The 22,186-nt window shown below is 46.0% G+C and overlaps 3 protein-coding genes across 10 annotated transcripts in view; 2 read left to right on the top strand and 1 right to left on the bottom strand.

Moving 5' to 3' along the window:
* Positions 1–8,491, bottom strand: part of aplp2 (amyloid beta (A4) precursor-like protein 2) — a 31,354-nt gene extending 22,863 nt beyond the window's left edge. For all 4 annotated transcript variants that reach the window (XM_057049044.1, XM_057049046.1, XM_057049045.1 and 1 more), the window contains exon 1: positions 8,194–8,491. In XM_057049044.1, the coding sequence (XP_056905024.1) occupies positions 8,194–8,265 (72 nt within the window). In that variant the 5' untranslated portion in view covers positions 8,266–8,491. The remainder of the gene's footprint in view (positions 1–8,193) is intronic.
* Positions 8,492–9,930: 1,439 nt separating this feature from the next.
* Positions 9,931–18,225, top strand: prdm10 (PR domain containing 10). Of its 4 annotated transcripts, none has more exons than XM_057049042.1 (23): positions 9,931–10,303; positions 11,331–11,467; positions 11,650–11,811; positions 11,978–12,037; positions 12,122–12,226; positions 12,351–12,525; positions 12,622–12,863; positions 12,992–13,192; positions 13,269–13,341; positions 13,422–13,539; positions 13,624–13,738; positions 13,957–14,229; positions 14,518–14,862; positions 15,089–15,244; positions 15,343–15,522; positions 15,597–15,707; positions 15,805–16,005; positions 16,099–16,242; positions 16,339–16,512; positions 16,927–17,043; positions 17,114–17,288; positions 17,385–17,482; positions 17,596–18,225. In XM_057049042.1, exons 2-23 carry the CDS (start codon positions 11,396–11,398, stop codon positions 17,782–17,784), a joined length of 3,486 nt encoding a protein of 1,161 aa, XP_056905022.1. In that variant the 5' UTR covers positions 9,931–10,303; positions 11,331–11,395; the 3' UTR covers positions 17,785–18,225. The 4 variants fall into 4 exon arrangements, with proteins under 4 accessions (XP_056905022.1, XP_056905021.1, XP_056905020.1 ...); XM_057049041.1 differs by having other exon boundaries at positions 9,933–10,303; positions 13,960–14,229; positions 16,906–17,043; XM_057049040.1 differs by having other exon boundaries at positions 9,933–10,303; positions 16,906–17,043.
* A 654-nt stretch (positions 18,226–18,879) lies between these two features.
* On the top strand, positions 18,880–21,910 carry si:ch211-151h10.2 (uncharacterized protein LOC567699 homolog). 2 transcript variants are annotated; one of them, XM_057049048.1, is made up of 9 exons: positions 18,880–19,233; positions 19,351–19,606; positions 19,688–19,758; positions 19,919–20,057; positions 20,336–20,427; positions 20,513–20,693; positions 20,777–20,860; positions 20,936–21,040; positions 21,106–21,910. In XM_057049048.1, exons 1-9 carry the CDS (start codon positions 19,115–19,117, stop codon positions 21,391–21,393), a joined length of 1,335 nt encoding a protein of 444 aa, XP_056905028.1. In that variant the 5' UTR covers positions 18,880–19,114; the 3' UTR covers positions 21,394–21,910. The 2 variants fall into 2 exon arrangements, with proteins under 2 accessions (XP_056905028.1, XP_056905030.1); XM_057049050.1 differs by having other exon boundaries at positions 18,884–19,233; positions 19,695–19,758.
* The last annotated feature ends 276 nt before the right edge of the window (positions 21,911–22,186 follow it).

The raw sequence follows: 22,186 nt of genomic DNA, 5'->3' as shown, positions 1-22,186 counted from the left end.
TTTTCAGGGGAAAATAGAATGCACGTTAAAGTCTGAGAGACGCTGAATATGTTGTGGCAATATTGAGTTAATTACCCAGAACTGTTCTGTTGCTAAGTTACGCAGGTGTATTATTGCATAAACATGGGGGCTGGAGTGTAATAAGTGTTTATTGCATGGAAAAGATAATGAATTTCTATTTTATATTAATGACTCGGGGACCATGATGTCTTCGCTGCAACCCCACGGCCCAAACATTGGAGCTCGCCCGGCGCTCCTGCAGAGCCGCTGTCATGACGGTCAGTCGTTCTCCCCCTTCTGCCCACTAACAGCCACCCTGCATCAACAACCCCCTCATCCCGCATCCCTTTTAATCCCTGCACACTCTGGGAAACTCTTTATGCTCCCAGTTCCTCTTACGTCGACCACACCTGGTGCATTTTCCTCGCCACCTGTTTCTCCCTCCCTCTCTCAATCCCGCTCTGGCTGGTGACCCTCTCACTCCTCTCTATCTGGGCTTACATCCACGTGACCGTGAGCGGATTACACTCCTGACATCACTCAGCCAGATGTTGATGACAAAAATAGACGGAACGTCAAACCCCCACATAGTCACATAATGCTTTTTGCAAAACCCCCCAAAAGTGATGGTAGATTCTTTAGTTAGAAATAAATATTCTTTTCTGCACCAGAGATTGATTTAGTTTCTCTTTTTCGGCTTACACTGTTCACGCTGGCGACGCTCTCAGTAATTTGGACTATTGACATTCGCTGGGTCACTCGTGAGAGAATTACAGTTCATTGGGGAATTTCCCCACCCCTGCACTGAATCGACTGTCTTTCTTATCTTCTTGATATTTGCTTCCATTTTCCATTCTTCCTCCTGCAGCAGCAGAGTGCAGATCAAATAGCAGATAAGTCACCCGCTGTAACATCCACATTAGCCTGATTAAATTGGCTGATGGCTGCCATTTATTAAAAGCCTCTCTGCACTGAGCATCCATCCAGCCTGTGTGTGCTGATGGACATGAACACGATATGTATGACAGTCACTGTGGAGGAATGCTTCCATCACATAGAAAACATTTTGAGAAGCGAGAGCTGACTGGGAAAATGTGTGCGGTGGGCTCGGCTCTGGCACCGACCGCACGGCACATTTGGAGCTGAAGTGATTGTTAGACGGGGCTTGTTTTGAACCCCCCTTGTCTGTGTTTTTCAGTGGGCTGCTTTATGCGGATGCTGACTCTTTCCCCACTTTGTATTGCACGCTCAGCAATTTAAAAGGAGGAGGATTAAACACTGGCACGTGCCTCTGCTCTGTGGAGGAGCAGAGTGGTTTAATCTCTCCGAGGAGAAGGGGATTTAGGAAAAAATGACCTGTGCTCACTTCACTTTGCTTCTTTTCCACACTCCATGTTTGCTAAAAAAATATTGTTGCAACCCTCCTCTCCTCATTCTTTCTGTCACCCCCACCTCTGCTTCTTCAGTTTTCTGCTAACTGACTTTAGCATGCAGCACCATCCAGGTGAAGGACGCAGACGGGCAGGCAGACAGGCGCTTCAATAAAGGAACGATAACCTCAGCAAGGCCACCAGCACTGAGACATCAACGACATCTCGCTCAGCTGCCTCGACTCTGTTGGTTAATGGCTGTGTAATTGTTGAGCAGGGAATGCAGGAAATGGGAAAGCGAGAGGGAAACAGCCGTAAGGGGAGGGGAGAGAGAGGACACTGTGGCACAGTAAGAAGTAGGAAATAAAATATCCAATTTTTCTGCACGTGTGCAGTGAGGTGCTGACAAGAGTGGGACCGCTGTGTCTATATCATGTGGGACTGCATGGGGGCTCAGCGGGAGCTGACATTGCAGGCGAGGGAAAGCCATTTCAAGGACAACATGGAAATATCACATTCAGGCTTCACATGACAGCTATGAGTTGTGTTGAGGGTGTGCAGGAGCCAAAGATGGGCTTGCGAAACGCAGGCCAAGGAATGAGATCAAGGACAAAAGTGATGTTTCCAACAGACCTGACAGCATGAAAGAGTAGGAAGGCTCCTGTGTGAGGAATGTTAACCAGGGAGGCGGTGACATGACGCGAGTTGGCATGGCTGCAGGTGTATCACTTTAATGCCATCACTAATTTTAACATGCCCAGACTCCCAATAAGAGCTCATTAATCAGGAAAAACACCTAGCATCCTTCTGCAATATATCAAGAGAGGTTTGTTTTTATTTTGGTCATTAGCCCGTTTTAACCTTTTATTGTAAAGATGTAATGTATGTTTTTTTCTTTAATGTAACGCATTAAACATATTAAATAAATATTAAATGCTCAACCTTTAGGTTTTGGTTACAGTAAAAACTTTTACACCGACACAGTGGTGGTGAAACAGCAGCTGAGTCTGATTCCAGCCTCACCAGGTCTCCCACGGCCACCCAGGTTGATTTGAAATGAATCTGCGCTCTGACCTCAGAGGTGTAGGTTCCTGTATCACCCCTGCAGACTCAAAACATCAATCTAGTGACGGCCCACAGGACACAAGATTAGCCTGCTATGCTCTGGGCCAAATTCTACCAAGTGACATTTGTAACATAGATGTGTTTAGCTGTCACTGAGTCCTCAGGAGGGCGAGTGTTTTCAATCATCTATCCTACGATGCAACATCAATCAGACACCTCTGTCCTGCAGAAACCTTTGCCCTGAACACTTCAGAAACCAAGTGAAGGCTCATTGGCAGCGGCGAGACAGACTGATGACTGAGCTGCAGTGTCCAGCTGTCGGCCTCAGGCACTGAAAATAATGGAGCAATGATGCTAAACGGGCTGCCAGTGCCGAGACCCGACGACAGGACGTGATGATGAGCGACTGCAGCAGTCGAACGGAAGGTGGAGTCCGGTGAAGCTGCACAGAAGCCTCTATAATTAGCTGCAGGAGATCAAATGACTCTTAATGGGTTTGTCTGAAAACAGCAGACGAGTACAGATTTGCGCTTCCAGCTACAATCGTATCTCATCAAACTGATTCTCCAGAGTGCTTGATTGGTTTTTATCTCAGATCAAAATGGATGACGGGGGTGCATGGCCGCAATGTTCAGGAGCTGCAGTTTTGTCGTGAAAAAGTCATTAAACGAAAGTGGGGTGGGCGTAAAAACACGCTTTAATAGGTTGCTTGAAGTAAGGATGGAATCTTCCTGGAAGGGTGTGTTCTGTCTGCATCCCAAGCTGAACATCCTAGCTTCAGCCTGTCCTTGACTACCTCCTTGAGAAAGTGCTGTATCAGACCAGCTACCGGCTAACAGGGCCGTCATATAACCGAAGCACTGGCGGCTGCAGCAGCAGCACAGGCCTCTCTGTGGGGGTATATCGTTACATCGCGCCGCTTCTATCTCTTACCGCTTTGACATTTTCATTTCCCCCCGAACGTCTCCCGAGGAGAAAAAAGATAAAACATAAAAAAGACGATGCCCCGCACGCTTCCGTTCTTGGCTAGATGTTAATATGTTCATGACAGACAAGAGAGGAGAAGAAACCTCAGTAAGCAGGAAAGAGGGGGGCGGGAGCTAACACGCTCTGTTTTCGCCAGCAGCAAATGGACTATTTGTGCGGCGCTGCTCAACAACACAGAGCAGCATCGCATCCTGCCACTCATACAGTGTAAAGTTCCTTAAGTCTTCACTGTAGAGGAGAACCACATCAGGCTAAACTTTTCATTGCTCTCAAAGTTAACGCAGAACAAAAAAAATTTAGCACTGCGGCAGCCCTCAAACCTGACACCACACAGAGACACAAACACATAAAAAGATGACTTCCAGGGAGTCGCCTGTGTATCAGGAGAAAACGGGAACATCAATGTGCAAAAGACACACAAACAGAAAGACACAGGCGCAGATAGACGCGCCCACACACACTCGCAGAGATGAATATACAACAACAAATAAACAAAGCTCAAAAGAATCGGCGCTGAAGTTAAGAAGAACTGGTCTGATGTGGATGCGGATGCTCGACGGGAGACGCGAAGGATTCAACTGAAGATGAGTTCAAATCCGAGTAAAGAAGAAAAACAGCCCCCGAGTAATTTATGCTCTTGTAAGTTTCTGGTGCGGTTGAACTTGCAAACAGTAGGAACGGTTTCTGGCACAGATAAACCGCCTCTTTGATTGTGCCTCCATTCTGTTTTACAGTGCGTGGAAGAAAAACACTGACAAATCTGTGCACGGGCCACGCGTGAGTCTGGGGAAAACAGCACCTGAGAGACACAGGGGGGTGCACATCTGGGCTATCTCCCACACTGACAGGGATTGAGAGGGGGACGCAGATGGGACCAACAGGCAGAGGTATGAGTCCATCAGAAGTCACAGATAGCAAAAGATATTTTATTCATGGGAAGAAAAATCTAACAGCGAGAGTGACTCAGTGAGCCGCAGGAACACACGCGAGTCACCCCAGCAGAGGGGTGACGGGGTTTAACCCTCCTCCAGTGACTGGCTTCTCAATTTAAATCAGGCTCTGCATTAAAAAATAATGTCCCTTCAGCACAATGTTTTTTGTCTGCTGGACTCACTCTCATGCTGCTATCACAGGAGAGGAGCCACTCACGGCACAATAGTGAGCGCCGTTTCACTCCGGGCTATGCATTCCTCGCCGAGCCCGCTCAGGTGTGGCGGCGTTCGCGCCGAGTGCATCTGCACAAGGGTGAGACTGTAATTTGGCGTGCGTGTGGCAGGAGGGCTGGACGCCAATTAAATGATGTGCAGCCATCGGTGTGCTAGCGGCGAGCTCAGTCACTGTGGCTAAATTCTTGCGGGAAGAAAACACTAAATATGTTATGAGCTGAAGTGTATGAAGACTCCAGCATGCAAACATGCATTCGTGTAATTTTGTGGTAAACAGAAACACACAAACATGAATTTACAGTTGTGTAACAGGAGGGGGGAGATTCAGTTGAGATAATTGGAGGCTAGACTGGGAGCTAATGCTAAATTTGTGAGAACAAAGCTTGCCCCTTGGGACCTCTCTATATTTAAATCCTCAGGATGAGTTCATAGCGTGTGCATGTTTTGCTCCAGGAGACACGCAGGAAGAGCTCTTTGATGAGACTAGAGGACACGGGGTTACGTTTCAATCAATCACACATCTCTTTCTTCCATTATTCATGCATACACGTATGAATGTCACCGGGATTGCACACAGGTGACTCACTCGGTGCGGTGCCACTTTGTAGTCAAGGTTTGGAAATGAGTGGTGTCTGCAGGTGTGGGCGGGTGGGGGAGGGGGAGCGAGCAAGAGTATCAGTGGGAAGACTAGAGGAGGGTGAGCTCTGGGATTAGTACCTTTCCCTTTGCGCATCCATAAGCACCATGTGTTTCTTCCCCGTAAGAGGATTCAGGGGATGTAGGGGGGGGGTATCCTAACAATTGAAAGCAAGGGTTTAGGTGCTAATCTACCAATCCAAGGGTGAGTGAGGCCGATCCTTGTCTGATGGTGCACACGCCATGGCCTTTAACTTGATTGACATGGCAAAGTGGGGAGGTCAAGAAAGCAGCCTTGACAGCTTAGACGCAAGAGAGGAAACACTCAGGGGGCTTTATGGATGCCACCAGCCACAAAGACGCGTTGAAAGATCAAATCAGATGACTGTTTTTTTAAGTCTTGCCCAGGCGTGAAATGTCCATCTTTTCTTTTGCTTCTGCTCGGTATCTTGATCACCTCTGTATGGTTACAACAGCCTGGGCTTTCCCAGCTATTCAGAGCCACACAAAAGCCCCTCATAGGGATCCATTCAGGCCTGCAACCAGACAGCTCTACAGCACCCACCCTGACAATAACAGCCAGCCGAGGGCATTCATTCTCAGGCTATTGTGCACTAGAAACAGCCCCTATCCAGAGCCAACACAAGTGAAACTACACAGGACCTCCACATTAATATCGACACACACAAATCCTGCTTTTTGATTTCCCCTTCTTGATTTTCTCCTTATTTCTGGGTGGACACTTTTTATTTGACATCACTGACATTAGCAATAACAATTTTTCAGCATCCAGGAGAGCACCAACCGGATGATTGGCTGTTTAATTTCAGCATAGCAGAGCAAGAGAAGGGACACCGGATTCACAAAGTTTAAAACATGCGATGGTGCGTTCAGTGACATGCAGGAACATATCTGTTAGAAGAAACTAAAGCTTTCATATGTAATAGTATAACGCTGCATTGGTGTGACTATAGCCTTCCTGAATAGTGTACACAGACTAGTGCCCCCTACTGGCATGGAGGCTTTGTTAATCTGCGGGAGTTTTAAGTGGATGTCTGCTCTTTGCGGCGTGGTTCAAAGCAAATTTTTCTGAGGAAGGATTTTCTCATTCAGTGCATTGATAATCTCTGCTTAACTCAGCAGAGAATAAAATGTACTGAAGGCAGCTGTCCTAGATATTCCCTATTAAATTAATCCAGTAAAACCCTTAGTGTGATGCAATTCAAACAGGCACAGATTTTTATTTTTTATTTTTTACAATAGCTGCTATATACCTGTTTACTGTGGATAAGAAGCGGGATGAGATACATGAGCTAGATGAGATAAAAACTGAACTAAAGAGCAGGAAATTAGCAGGGAAAAGCCTCTGGTGACACAAATGTGTTTAGAAGAGAAGGGACACACAGCTGAAGAAACAGAAATCAGAATCTGACCTACGTGCCAAAACAAAAGCGTTTACACAGCTGAAGCTGCCATCTAAACACAGAGAGGAAGAATCTGCACCACAAAGAGAGCCAACGGCTCACCGACGCCCAGGTTATCACACCCGGAGAGGAGCCGACCAAGGACAGGGTTGGAAATAATCAACCGTCCCCGAGTGTGTCTCTCAGGAGCCCTCAACGGTGAGCAAAGTCAAGCTCAAGGTCCAGGGGATCAAGTGCAGCCAGCACGTCAACACAGCAGTATCTGCCTCAGCGGCGGGTGCGTGAGCTCACCAACTGGGCCGGGCCTGCACGCACCAGCGGCCCGAAACACAAACAACGGCAAGATGGTTTTTGTTTGATGCGATTCGAGTCATTGAGAATTTGCAAAAGCTCTGACCATCTGTTTTAAGGTTTCTCTTCATTGGCCCAAAGAATTGTCAGCACGAAGCAGACAGAAGCCAGCTCAGATTAACCTGGACGACTGATCAGGAAAATGCATCGAATCCATCCATTAATCATGTGGTGGGAGTCTGTGCGGTATTGATCAGCACGTCTGTGCGGTAAGGAGGGCCGACTGAGGAGCCGATCACTGATCAGCAGTTTGTTGGGGACATCGTCATTATTTGCCCCTTTGCAGCAGCAGCCAAATCTGCCCCAAAATGGCTGAATTCCCAAAGTCCCACACAAGAGACAGAAATATTCCCCCTTTAACCCACCTGCCTATACCCGGCACCACCAAGACGCATCATCCTGTGTTTTGTCATGGCTGTTTTAACACTGAGCAGGAACCCTTGTGTTTACCCTTTCGGTGGGCTCGGAGGGGAGGGATGGGGGGATGCATTCAAAATGGTGCCATTGTTAACCGAGACCGGTATGGTATGGAGTCGAGGGACAATGACTGCTGGCCAGCCAGTAAAACAGGACATCAGGTATGCTGTGTGTGTGTGTGTGTGTGTGTTGGGGGGAAACAATTGGGACTGCGGGGAGCTGGTTTTATACTGTTCCAGAAGAAAATTAAAGAAAATCCTCACATTAAAAAGGAAGCATTAACAAACACACAGAGCAAGAGGCGTGTGCGCGTTAAATGGAGGGTAAATGATTAGGTGAGGGCTCAAACAGGTTTGAGGTGAGAACAGGTTGTGTTTGTGGTTCCATGTGTCCCCACAGGCCCGATGAAAACACACTTTCTTTCACTTCTCCGCAGCGAGCAGATTTGAGTCTTATTTCAAACACCCTCAGCTCTGAACCACGACTGCAATCAGTGCTCCACAGTGTTTACGCACGTAACTTCACCATTATTAGGACGTTTTGGACCATTTTTAAAGGTTCAATCCGCAGGTAGCCTTCAGCGCTTGTAAATTATTATACTCGCTTAAGGATTTTACAGTACATATGGATCAAATTCTGGGATCGTTAGCGGGGTTTACATAAAGTAACAGCTGCGCGTAAAGCGCAACACCAGGCCAAAATAATCCTCGCCTACACTTCGTGTTGATGCGGGTTTAATCTGGCCCGGAATAAATCGCAAAACATCGCATTACCTACCTCAATATAAGCGGCCAACGCTGGCACCACAATGCCAAGAACGAGGACAGATATCGCCGAGACCGGACCCATTTTTCTGCGGTTCTGCGACTCTGAATAAACTTGTATCCCGACAGCTGAACGGCGATACTCTGGAGAATAAAGTCCTGCAGAAGCGCTTCCACAGAGCGGAAGGACTCCCGCTCGGCTTGTTTTGTTACCCGAGCTGGAGAGAAGGACGTTGGTAGGAGGCTGAATGCGGGTCTCCTCTGGAAGTGTGGATCCGACCGAGTGTGTCTGTGCTGCCGTTGCTCCGCTGCCTCCTCCTCCTCCCATCAATGTGGGAGGCACACGGCGCAAGCGCCATCTGGTGGACACATGTGGTAAAAGCACCCAGGATGAACGTGCGCACACAGTGCACATCATTCGGTAAAATGCTTTTGTTACAATGAGGATAATCCCTGCAGAATGACACCATATTTTCTGCAAATGAGATTAGAACCCCAGGGTACGTTCTCCAAATTACGCTACCATGACAATTTTGTTGTAATTTCATCAAAAATATATATGGAACCGAGCTACATCGTTATAGGCTACAAAACCCACACGAGCCAGCAGGGACACTAGTGTTTTAAATGTTTGTTTTTTTAAATTGACCCCTATTATGTCCCTAAGCAACATACACTAAACACCCCGTTGTGGCGATCAGCTGTCAAGCGCGTTACTGGACCGGAAATTACGTCTTCGCGAGGGTGACGTCACCTACACATAACCATAGGGAAAGACTGTTCCAAATATTATATAAGCAAATAAATATTGAATTGATGTTGAATTGATGTTTCTGCAAATTTTATCCAGTTTTTATAAATAAAGTTAAATAAAATAGGAAATAAAGATTGTTTTTGATACCAAAGGTAACTTCCAACATATTTGACATTTCCAGAGCTTTAAGTTCATGTCCTATATTAGTAATTGAATCCGTTCTGACCAACTTAATGAAATAAAAACGAATAAATAAAAGACTCATTAATGCTATTAAGATGAAAAATACGGTGTATTTTTTTTGTATAGAAAAAGAATATATCTACACCAGAAACATTAGATTGTATTCAAATATGACTGGAATTTTGTTTATCACATCCTCACAGGCCATAAATGAGCACTATCTCAGCCCCTCTCTCTATTGTTGCTGCTACAATGTTGTTGTTGTTGTTGTTGTTGTTGTTTTAACATGGATCAAGAACGAAACACAAACTTCAATTTACTGTCTGGTTAAAAAAAAAAGACAATACTTTTCAGAACCAGTATAACCTAAAGAAAAAGGTCCTGATTGCACCTTACTTTAGTTTTTCTCGATTTTTTTGCCACAAATTTGAGAAATAATTATGATGTCCATGTAACCATACACTACAAGGTAGACAAAACCTATCAAATTTAAGAAATCGTAAATATCAAAATTAACCCCAAGACTGAATCGTGATTGTTGCTGTTCCCCACGGTGACCACTAGGTAGCAACGTTGGGCAGGAGAATTGAAATATTGAATTTTACTTTAAAATGCAATCCTCAAACAATAGATCTTTTATTTGAGGGAGTCTGTAGATTTTTTTTTTTTTTTTAAAAAGTTATTTATTTTTAATTTTAGAGTACCGGTACACAAATCTAGTACAATCAAAACACGCATTTTAATTCGGACGAGTAAAGTTTATTGCGCTTGACCACATCTTTTTCTCCCATATGTGTGTATTTCGACGCAGATAAGAACAATATAAATGCAGTTCCTACTATTAAAACTGTTAAAAGACGGCACTAAAAGACGGGCTACGGGTTTAATTCAATTGGATGACTCCGATATCTTTTTTCTGATTGGCCACTGACATTGTTAAGGCTTACTCGATTTAACACGTTTTCCAACATAAGGAGGAATACTTCTCTGAAATGCAATTTAATTATATTTTTGCACACACACATGTATATATACACGAGCCACTTTTTTACTAAACGAAAGATTAAAACTATTAGATCGTTTCCCCCATGGAGTAAATAACGACCAATCAGATAGCTCCGTCCTGTTACTAGGCAGATTATGTTAATATATGCAATGTAGCCATCTCTGCAGCTACCATTTTGAGGTAAGAACAACTTATACGCCTCTCTTAAAATGTAAAAATCTGTTGACTGCTCATCGGCCACTTCCACAGCCCAGTTGCTCGCTCGTCTTTTATTTCGGATAAAGTAATTGTACGTGTTATCGTAGCTCTGTTACACCCGCGTCAAAACTATATTTTTTCCGTCGGTCTCTTCGGATGCGGTTGTTGTTGGTAGTCCCACCCAAAATGGAGCCCGTTCTTCCTTATTCACTGTAGACTTGAAGGGCTGGGCTCATCTAGATTGAAGAGACGGGTGGGTCTAACCAACTTCTTCTGCTTTATAGTGCACAAAAAACACGTATGACAAAAATTACAAAACCAGTAAACTTCCCGAAGCATGATAAGACACACCTCGGTGCTGGGTAGGCCCTACATTGACAATATGTGGCCGTAAGGCTAATGGTGCGGTGCAGCGAATGCCCGGGTTTCTATGCCGTTGTTTTTTGTGGTATGGTCCAGTTGGGACCGGGGACCTGCGGGTGGAAATAGGGGGAAATGTATTTATTAATAATTTTCCGAAATACGTTTCGGAAGTAATTGGGAGTGGCGGTGTTGCACGGCGGGTTTTGTGTGGATGTGGGGTTATATTTAGATGCTGTTTCCCGGGCGGCCTGACGAGCAAACGGGGACCGCGTTTTTTTGGTCCCCCTGCTGAGTCCTGTGTGGCCGCTGCACTCGGTGACATGCTGCTTTATTTTGGAGCTCATGTCCTGTCAAATGTTACCGAAAACCCACAATATCTGCAGCGGCCACGTGAAGGTTGAAACTTTCTTAAAATGGCTGCTGCGCTGCTTTTTGTTCCAATCAGCCACAAACGGTGCAATTATATGATTTTGATTGAGTTAGCCGGTAAACATTTACGTCATTTCAGATCATACATATTGAGGTTGCAGGTTTTTTCTCTTTTTTCATAGTATCACGACACAGCAAGTCGCAGAACTAACAGCTTTTCACTCCCCATTACTGACATGAAAACCACCCAATTCCTCTTGGCTTTTGTGCATTACAGGCGTCCCTATCAACAGATTGAAGTGATAGGTGAAGTGGTTGGCTTCTGCTTGGCACTCGGCTGCCATGGAGACCAAACAGGAACCTTCTGCTGTGTGGAACACGACTGCTAACAGTGATTCAGACAATGGCACACAGGTCTGCTGGAGTATCTCAACAGTTGATGCACAACCAAAGAATTATATGGAGTGTTGCATCATAGATCATTAAGCCTTTAGCAAATTATGTCTATAGTAACATTATCCATGGACACAAGTCCATCCAAATTAGACTATATCAGGAGCTAATCTGTGTATGTGTGTGGTGCATGTGTGTGGCAGGTGCATTTTGAAGGTGGCACAGTTGCCCAGATCGTCTACAGTGGCGAACAGGCAGATCGGGGACAGCAGCAGGTGGTTTACACTGCAGATGGGAACTCTTTTACCTCTGTAGAGTCTGGAGAACATACATTAGTCTACATACATCCTGCTGATAGCACTCAGGTAAGGAAGGGGTTTACAGGAATTGGCTCATAAGTCATAACTAAAATGTAATTTAAATTAGTTTCAAATGTGTGAGCTGTATATAAGTATGTAGAATTATAGACCTGTGGACAATGACCTGCAGGGTCAGCTAATACTACCATATTTAACCTTTTTTTTTGTTCAGGCAGTATTTACTGATCAGCCACAGGTGGCATACATTCAGCAGGATGGTACAACCCAACAGGTAACTTACCACTTTACTCATGTGTCTGTAGCCATGCGTCTGCTGGTATTTCTGAAAATTAACATTATCTAAACTTCTCTTCAGGTCACAGTTTTGCTGCCCAGTGGACAGAACATGAATGCTGCCAATTTACATGTTCTGAGCAATGTTACAGATGCTCCACAAGCTCTCCTGGAGCCGGTTTCCCAGGTGAAAGACGTCTGTTTTAGTTACACATTTGACTCCATGGTAGTGTGTCTGACAATGGAGCAAAAAATAAAGATAATTAGACAAGATGTTTGAGTGTCAACTTTGTGAAATGACACACATTCAGGAGCCGCTGGCTGTGTCTAATTCACTCCCCTCCATGGTTAATATGGAAGATCCCCCCAACTGTCCGCTCAGCGCCGCAGACACTACAGATGATTCTGAGGAAGATGAGGAGGAGGATTCGGAGATGGATGACTGGGAACCTCGAGAGCCTCAGTCATTCAACCCTCACAGCCTCTGTGAGTAATTAGCCAAAATTCACTCACAATAACTCCTTAACATTTATGAGAAGGAATAATGCTGCAAATTCAACTCTTTTTTTTGTGGATTTTCAGGGTGTGAAGAGTGTAATGTTGCTAACCCGTCTGTGTGTTTGAAACACGGACCTCTGCACCCCATACTAAACCGGCCGGTGATGACCAAGGCCCGAGCCAGTCTCCCTCTGGTCCTCTACATTGATCGTTTCCTTGGTGGGGTGTTCTCCAAGAGACGCATTCCAAAGCGTACGCAGTTTGGTCCTGTAGAGGGGCCCCTGGTCCCTCAGAGTGAACTGCAGGAACACTACATTCATCTGAAAGTAAATCGCTGTTCATTATTTCTTATCTTAGACATATTGATTGTGTCAAACATCTATTTTCAAATTACTTTCTTGAATCTGTATTTATTTTTTACATCTGAGTAGTCTGGCTTTCCTTCCTTCGTCAGCTTTGCGAGCTGGATGTAGAAAAAGACATCGAGAAGTCCAACGACCTGTGGTTGGAGCTTTCTGACGAGGAACGTTGCAACTGGATGATGTTTGTGAGGCCTGCTCAGAATCATCTTGAACAGAATCTGGTAGCCTATCAGTATGGCTCAGAGATATTTTACACAACCATTAAGAACATCCAACCCAAGGAGGAGCTCAAGGTCAGTATCAACACCTCTGAAACACTGATGAAGTTTGTACGACTCATGCATTCCCTCATGGTTTCGCCTTCTGCAGGTGTGGTACGCAGCGTCCTACGCTGAGTTTGTCAATCAGAAGATCCATGATGTTACAGAAGAAGAGAGAAAAGGTTCCTGTCTGCATTATTCAGAATTTAATTTTCAGCTGCTGTGATCGCTTATTTCCCTTTAACAAGTGCCCTTCTTTCAGTACTGCGGGAGCAGGAGAAGAACTGGCCGTGTTATGAGTGTAATCGGCGCTTTGTGAGCTCGGAACAACTGCAGCTACATCTCAACATGCACGATGAAAAGTTAAACTCGATTACCAAGTAAAACATTGTTTTTTTTCCGCTGATTACTTATTTCCGGTCATGTCAGGGTTCGCGTAATGACTGTGCTCTCTCCTCTCCCAGATCCAGAGGAAGAGGAAGAGGAAGGCGGAGATTTGGGACCGGAAGAAGACCCGGACGTCCTCCTAAATTTCTATGCTTGGATCCACCGTTAGAACCTAGTGGGGACAAAACGGCAGTAAGGGCAATTTGGGTGATACTTGGATGATGATGATTTACCACATTATTGCCCAAGAGTTAGCCAAGGGGCATTAGCTACACTTATTTTAGAATAAAACAATTTTGAAGAATATTTTTAGTTAAGACAAACTGAAGAGCTGCCATAATGTGGCAGGCAAACAAGACAAATTATGCTAAATATGCTAAAATATTTTTTCTTTATTACCCATTTTCAAGCAGGAGACACTGGAGTTGCCTGAGAAGCCACTGGAGGAGCAGGTAGAGGGGTCAAAGAATGGACCAAAAGTGGTAGAGATGGAGCCGGAGGTCCAGGCGGTGGCAGAGGTAGAGAGCCAGCTTATACCAGCCGAAGGGGTACCGGTCCCAGAGTCGGTCACCCTGCTCTCTGACACAGATTTGCAAGTTCCTCTGAAGGAGGACCCTGCACAGAGCAGCCAGTCAGAGTCCCAGCTCACATCTCAGGATATACGCCGTGCCAAGAGGATACGGGTGAGTTCCCAGTTCAATATTACAGACCTGTTACTATGTCTCGGAGGAGCCTCAGATATGCTTTACAACAGTGTGTCTCTCTTCCTCAATCTGTGCTTCCTTCAAAGATGGATGTGCAGGTAGGTGGGGTGGCAGCAACATGTAGTTAACAAATCTCAGTTTGATATTGCTCATGTGAAATGCATCCAACCACGCACTGGGCACGACTTCTTCCTATGTTTTCTCAAATATGTGTCAAGCCATCGTTTTTATTCTCTCAACAACTCTTTGTTGTCTTTTGTGTAACAGAATGCAGCCCTCCAGCACCTTTTCATCAGGAAGTGCTTCCGTCCATTTAAGTGTACGCACTGTGGAAAGGCCTTCCGTGACAAGGACAAGCTGGATCAGCACCTGCGCGTGCACGGCAGGGACGCTTACACCCTTTCCTGCCACATCTGCAGCAAGAGCTTCATCAGTGACTCGGCCCTAGAGGACCATCTGTTGGTGCACACAGACAGCCGCTCCTATTCCTGCATCTTGTGCCCGGAAACCTTCGAAAAGCTGGAAATGCTAAAAGATCACGTAGGGGTGCATGCGGTGGACGGCTGCTTTGGTTGTCCGATCTGCAAGAAGACATTTACTGACTTTATGCAGGTTAGTAATGCAGTCGTTCATGGTACCGATCGATCCAGGTCCTGTGTATCTGTACTGGATCGGGGTTTTGGTGAGCTTACTTTTGTCTTACATCTGCTTCCAATTACTCCAAAGTTTTACACCCACTTCAAGATCAAAGAAGATTTTCTGTAGTTATTTGTCGAATGTTGTTTAAGAGTGCAAATTAAGATAGTACTCATCATTTTGACGGTGTTGTCTTCCTCAGGTTAAGAAACATATGCGCTGCTTCCATTCAGAGAAGATCTTCCAGTGTCCACACTGTGAAAAGGCCTTCTGCAGACCAGACAAACTGCGATTACACATGCTTCGCCACTCTGACCGTAAAGACTTCCTGTGTTCAACATGTGGCAAACAATTCAAGGTAATGCCAAGTGAGATGTTAAAAAATGTAAAAAAAAACAAACAAAGAAAGTATTTTTATTGACTTTTTGTTTTATTCCTTTCTTTTGTGGTGCTAAGAGGAAAGATAAGCTACGGGAGCACATGCAGCGCATGCACAATCCTGACAGGGAGGCTAAGAAAGCCGACCGAGTCCACCGCTCCAAAGCCCTGAAATTGAAGACCCCTGCCACCGACTTTGAGAGCTTTGTGTTCAAATGCAGATTATGCATGATGGGATTCAGACGCAGAGGAATGCTGGTGAGTGGAATGGCAAGGTTTGGTTATTCCGAGGGGATCGCAGCACGCTTACTTTAAATACGTCCCCGTCACAGGTCAATCATTTGTCGAAGCGTCATCCAGAGATGCGTATTGACGATGTCCCTGAGTTAACAATGCCAATTATCAAGCCTAACAGGGACTACTTCTGCCAGTATTGTGACAAGGTTTGTGTTTTTGATTTGCTCTGAGGGTATAAATGGTTTATCTAGTCCATAATTCAACTTATTTAATAAAACCGAGGCCCACATTCTTCTTGCACAGGTGTATAAGAGCGCCAGCAAGAGGAAAGCCCACATACTGAAGAATCACCCCGGTGCAGAATTGCCTCCCAGCATCCGTAAACTGCGTCCAGCTGCTCCCGGTGAGCCTGACCCCATGTTAAGCACGCACACCCAGCTGACCGGAACAATCGCCACGGCACCCGTCTGTTGTCCACATTGTGCCAAACAGTACAGCAGCAAGGTTAGCGCCCAGCCGCCTAATCCCAACCGGTCTAAACCTAAATGCAGCGCTGTTTGCTGTATTTCATTTTGCCGTCTTGTTTTCTTGGGTTAGACCAAGATGGTTCAACACATCAGAAAGAAACACCCAGAGCTTGCCCCTCTCGCCAACACCATCCATACCCCGCTGACTACAGCTGTGATCAGCAGTACTCCTGCGGTCATTAGTGCTGACGGCACCACCGCTGAGGCCGTAGTGGTAAGAAAAATGGACAATTGCACATATAGCAAATGGAAAATCAAAGGTTATTTTATCTCCACCAGCTGTATTAACTCCAGATTATTCCCTCCACAGACCACAGACCTGCTGACCCAGGCTATGACGGAGCTTTCACAGACCCTGACCACAGACTATCGCACGGCACAGGGAGATTACCAGAGGATCCAGTACATTCCTGTGTCGCAGGCAGCAGGCAGCAGCCTGTCCCAGCCACAACACATCCAGCTGCAGGTGGTGCAGGTGGCTCCGGTTAGTTTTCAAGATCTAATCTTTAAAGGCTCCATGTTGCTTTTTTAGCACCACGCTTCCTGAATTAGATTTAATCGGAAAAGATCTTTCTCAAATATTTGAATTTGCCTGCAGGTGTGATGTGTCTTTCCTTTTCCGACCAAAGAAAACTACAACCATCTTATCAGAGGAGATTTTGCCTTTGACAGTTCTGTTGTCGGCCAGATTAAACTTTCTTTAGTAACAGGATTTGTTGAGCCTGGTCCTGCTTAAGGTTTCTTCCTGGTAGTGGAGGTTCTCTTTGACACTGCTGCTTGTCGGGGGGGGGGCATGCTCTGGATTTGTGTAAAGTGCCTAGAGACAATTTTGGCTGTAACTTATGCTATATAAATAAAGTTGAATTGAATTGAACAGGCTTCCTCACCGCCCTCCCAGCATCCAACAGTAGATGTGAGCCAGCTACAGGACCCTCATGGATACAGTCAGCACTCCATTCAGGTGCAACAGATCCAGGTCACAGAGCCCCCTGGTCCTGGACAAGGGTCCACTCAGGTAAATCCTCACACTGACCGTGATTTAATGATTTAGAAGAATATTTGCGTGACCATCTCTTCACTGTCAGTGCTCAGGTCAGGATTTAAGCCCCACTTCCCAGCAGCCAAATCAGGAGTTGAGCCCCTCCCAGCTGACGCCTGTGACTTTAGCTCAAAGCCACAATCTGCAGAGCAGCAGCACCCAGCAGCAGGGCACGGTGCAGCATGCATACATACCTGGAAACTGGAACTATCGGGGCTACCGTGAGTCTTACACTGCACAAAAGCCCACATCAGGGGCTGTTGATGACTGCAGGCTGTGTTGGTGCCGTGCTAATATGCTCACACACACTGTTGCAGCGTCTGAAGTCCAGATGATGACTCTACCTCACACACAGTATGTAATAGCTGAGGCAAGCACACCTGTGTCTGGAGTCAACAGCAGCCAGGTGAAAACGGTGAGTAAAAATGAACGTCTTTGCTTTTTAAAAAATTTTTCCTCTACACAAAAGTCAACCCGGTGTATTACAAATGCATCGCACTTAAAGTGTGTTTATTCCTTTGATGGCAGACGCACTACGTGATCTCCGAGGGTCAGACCGAACTGGAGACGAAGCAGAATGTTGCCCAGAACACGACGCAGGCCCATGCTGAACATCTGGAGGAGCAGACGACCAGTCAACCAACCACCACTCAGTACATTATCACAACGACCACCAACGGCAGCGGCGCGAGCGAAGTTCATATCACGAAACCTTGAAATGTGCAGGGAGAGTCTGCAGAGCCTCAGACACACCCTTCATGTAGACCTCAGCAGCTTGTACGCATAAATATGCACATGGTTACACACTGGTTACTCCAGAAGGACGATAGACAACATTAGAGCTCTGGATGGGCCGCCCCCACACCAGAACATATCAAATCTCCCAAAGATGGTTTCTGACTTTGTAGTATATCCAATATTTATTTTTCTGTCAGAGTAAACATGGAAAATATCAATGGCTGATGACATCACCAGGCTCTCCAGCAGTGACTAATGTCCATCTTTGTACTGTAGGGAGACGTGATCTCCTTTTTATGCTACGTGTAAATAAGAGACTTGTGGCCGCACGGAGATGAACTAATACAGATCAGCACAGTTTTATGTGTTACAGTAAGTGTATTGTTTTCATTGAGAAAATAAAGACAGTACAGAGGTAAATGCAATGTTGGGGTTTTTGACCACAAAAATGACAAATGACACTGTAAACATACTCCAAAACATCTGTATCAGAAACGCCTAAAAAAGAAGGTAAGCAGACTAGAGCTTAACCCACCGATGATATTTGTACATAAAGCAGTTGATGCAGGCTGTATTAACTATTAATATGCATTACTCTCCCCTGTTTCTGAAGTTTTGCTTCCACCTACTGCTTAAAATTGGCCAATTTGCAATTGTGGCTATAACAGCTGAAAGCTATTTAAAGCCACAGTGTTCAACTACTAGGATAAAAACTTGAACATTGTGTAAAATATTTGACTGCTAATCCTAAAATACCTTGGGCTAAATCGATGTTATTTAGCTAATGCGATTATTTGAGATTTGGTATAACCCGAACGACAAATGATACAGTGTAACATTTGTGTTGTAAACCAAGAAGAAAGGAGGCTTTGCTCAATTTCTGATTTAAGTTCTGGCTGAAATTCCTCCTCTGGCTGTTAGATGGCAGCATTGTTCCAGGTAAGACAAGTACAGACCTCCAGGAAAGAGACTGACAGCAGCCATAATTGTAATGCTGTGATTCCAGTCTCAGTCATATCTGAGCCGTCAGGATTAGAAATAAGCTCCTTTTTTGGAGGCATTTAGCTGTATTTAAACAGCAGCAGGCAGTCATCATACAGTCAGTGATGAAGTGACTGTTGCTGGGGTGTTGCTGCAGAGCTCCTCCTCAACACCTTTGTGTATCATTCCTACTAAAAAAATGGCAAATCCAGTTTGACAAGCCCGTCGTGTTGGAGGAAACATCAGTCACTATGAACGCTGAATCATCCAACTGAGTGCTTTCTGTTGCAGTTTCAGCAAACATGTCTGTGCCGCTCAGATACTTCGTATGAGTCTAGTCAGTCCCAAGTGTGAGGGGGGTCAGGGCCGGGAGGGGCGGGGTGGCTCGGAGTTCAACTCTGAATGGATGGAGGAGTTTGAACCTGCAGGAAGGCACCAACTACAAAGGTAGGCTGATCTGGGATTACATTTGGAGAGATCTGCTCTCTCTTTCCTTTTATGTCCCACATCTGTTTCTCATTCTTCTTTCACTAATCACGCTTCTACCTGTACGTGCCCCTTCAGTAGTGCCCACCAAACACTGGCGGTTCCCCAGCCACAGGAACCATCTTGGCCACACACCCTCAGCTCGCTGCCACCCTGGAAGGAATGGCACCATTTTGCCCTGGTGGTTGTGGTGTGGTCGGTGTTTCAGGCGGAGGCACCTCTGCAGCCCTCTCTGCTGCTGCTCTACGTGTGCTGGAGGCTCCTCGTAATGTGTTTGCTGTGGTTGGGGCTGGGAGGCTGCGTGTACTTCCTGAAGTGCTGCTTCCAGAAGCAGGTCAGTGCGGCCACAAACTGGGCCGAGAGCTGCCGCGGCTTTTCTCCATGAAGTGTGATTTATTCTGTGACTTTGCTTCAGTTCACAGGCGCGCCTCCAGTGAGGCAGCAGCAGGAGGATGAGAGTGGAAACAGGAAAGACCAGTTTCTACGGTGAGGCTTCACCTCTATACGCTCATTCATACGTGCCTCACTTTGATATTTCCAGTAGCTACGGTGCAGATCTGATTTTGAGGTTTCCAATAAAGGCCGCTTCGCTCAGGTACTGTTTGTGTGCGAGCTAACACACAGCGTCACCTCTTTCTCCCTCCAGGACGTCCCTGTCAAAGCGCCCAGACCACAGCATTCCTCTGGCCCTCGCTCTGGCTGACAGCCTGCTTCTGTGTGTGCTTCAGGAACCTCTGCCAGACCCCGGCGTGTCCCACATAAAGGCTCTCCTCTCTAGGCTCCAAGTGAGTCTCCAACGTAGATCCACGCATGCAATCGCATCCTCTCTTTTCACACAACAATGTCGGTTTTTAGTGGCTTCATACGACCATCCAAACTATTTTTCCATGAACTCAACGGCAAAAAAGGACAGAGACAAAGCTGCTTCTGTATCTGTGTAGTTGTGTTGTTATTCTGTGTTGGTGCTGGGCTAACTAACCCTTACAATTATACCTTCATTTCTATGGAAACCAAGTGCCGCTGAGATGTCTCTCTGATCCGATCCCTTTGCGTCCGTCTGCAGGCCGTGTCCTCTCCGCTGGAGTTCGCTGAAATGGACCGTAGCTCTGCAGCAGCAGACAAAGTGCAGCTCATCCGCGGCTACCTGCAGCAGAGGTGAGGTCAGCAGCCTGTGACTGCTTTTCCTGGGAACTAAACACTGAACTACGGTAATAATCTCTCTCACACTCCTCTCTGACAGGACAGATTCCCTTGTTAGTCTCCTCCAGGTTCAGGCGGACTTTGAGGCCAGTGTGAAGGACATGCTGGAAGGACTCGATGGCCTGTGGGCTCGGCTGGAGCTGCTGCACACGGGAGTGACGCTCAGCAAACAAGAGAGCCGAGGACACAAGGACCTGGCATCGGCCTGCACAGACGCAGAGGTGAGCAGGCTGAGTGTTGTCTTTACCAGAAAGGGATCGTCATGGCAGCTAACGCAGAATCTATCATCCCGTATTTGGGGAAGACTCTGTCCACCGTCATGTGTCATTATGGGAAAAGACTTCAGAGCTGCCAGACTCACCTGAGCGACAGCACCCAGCTGCTGCAGGTAAGCACCTGCTGTGACCCCTCTTAACCCCTGATGCTCTCTGAACCAGCAGCTGAGTCAGCGGTCTTTCCGCAGGAGCTCACCTGGAGCCACACTCACATCAGCAACCACATGAGCCGGAGCTGGAGCAGCGCCGAGTCAGTGTGGCCCGAGCTGCTGCTTCAGTCCAACATCGAGCAGGTAAGTGGCAAAATGAGCGCCCAGGAGGCAAAATCAGCAGAAGTGACACACCTCTGTCCCTGCAGTTTGACAAGGTGCAGGAGAGTTTCCTCTCCCTGGAACAACAGATCTCCACATTCCAGGCCCACCTGGAAGGCCTTGGAAAAGCCATTCTGGACGGGTCTGCAGGAAAATTCGCTCATGCTAAAACGACCCGCGTTGCCAGTTTAAAGACAGGCGAATCGCCAGCGGAGGCCCAGAACTCGACCTCTGCACCTGCATCCGCTCCTGCCACAGACGCAGACGCCCCGAGGTCACCTCTGTCCTTTTCCTCCACCATTGGACGACTGCATAAATCTGGAAGGAAGAAATGACGTTCATCAGGCTAAAAATGGGGTGTTTGGGGAGACGGAACATTTTCAAATGTTGATCATTTGCTGGTTATCTGTAGACCTACAAGTATTATTGCTTTTTGTCACGAGCAGTATTCCTGGAATGGAGATCTGGAATAACAACATATATGTTGTTGGGTTGACTGGTATTTTATAATGTCATAATTCTGTTGTTGTTTTTAATTTCTTTTTATAATTTGTTAAATCCATCACTTTTATTTGTTTAGATATAAAAAGTGCCTCTTTTTACCTAATTTAGCTTGTTTTAGTAGTTAATAAATAGAAAAAAAATTTCAAAACTTTGGAAAACGTCAGTTTATAGGCGACATTACGTCCAACAGCAGGTGGCGCTCTTTTACCAAATATTACAATCAGGGCTTAACTACGGTTCAATGCAAATGTTTGCGTTTGTGTATTGATTTCAGGTATTCAATAACCACAGCTGGCGATATAACAATATCTTTGAAGCTGTGGGTAATAAAGTATTTCAATTCATTGATTTGGCCAAAGTTTAAGTGAATATCAAAAGGTAAAAACCACTGCACTTTTGCCCCGTCTGTCAAGAGATGATACTCAACCCTGCATCAGCCTTGCAGTGTGTATACACTTTTGTCAGATAACTGTTGATAACTGGTCACCCTAAATGTGCCTGCAGGGACTTACAGGTGAAGGTCAAACGGGCCGTTGGGTAGCCTCCGTAGCAACAGAGGAGGCCACAGGACCTTCTTCCTGAACGTTCTGGTCAGAGCTCATATCGCTGAGGAGGAGAATTGAT

This window comes from Takifugu flavidus, chromosome 12 (genome assembly GCF_003711565.1).
Source record: "Takifugu flavidus isolate HTHZ2018 chromosome 12, ASM371156v2, whole genome shotgun sequence".
NCBI lineage: Eukaryota > Metazoa > Chordata > Actinopteri > Tetraodontiformes > Tetraodontidae > Takifugu > Takifugu flavidus.
This window is presented reverse-complemented; position numbering and strand designations above follow the sequence as displayed.

Coding starts and splice junctions, on each gene's coding strand:
- prdm10 (XM_057049040.1), top strand. CDS start 11,396: ATGGAGACCAAACAGGAACCTTCTGCTGTGTGGAACACGACTGCTAAC. Junction 15,708..15,804: donor TCTGCCAGTATTGTGACAAG/GTTTGTGTTTTT, acceptor CTTCTTGCACAG/GTGTATAAGAGCGCCAGCAA. Junction 17,044..17,113: donor CTGGACAAGGGTCCACTCAG/GTAAATCCTCAC, acceptor CTTCACTGTCAG/TGCTCAGGTCAGGATTTAAG.
- si:ch211-151h10.2 (XM_057049048.1), top strand. CDS start 19,115: ATGAGTCTAGTCAGTCCCAAGTGTGAGGGGGGTCAGGGCCGGGAGGGG. Junction 20,058..20,335: donor CTCTCCTCTCTAGGCTCCAA/GTGAGTCTCCAA, acceptor GTCCGTCTGCAG/GCCGTGTCCTCTCCGCTGGA. Junction 21,041..21,105: donor TTCAGTCCAACATCGAGCAG/GTAAGTGGCAAA, acceptor CTGTCCCTGCAG/TTTGACAAGGTGCAGGAGAG.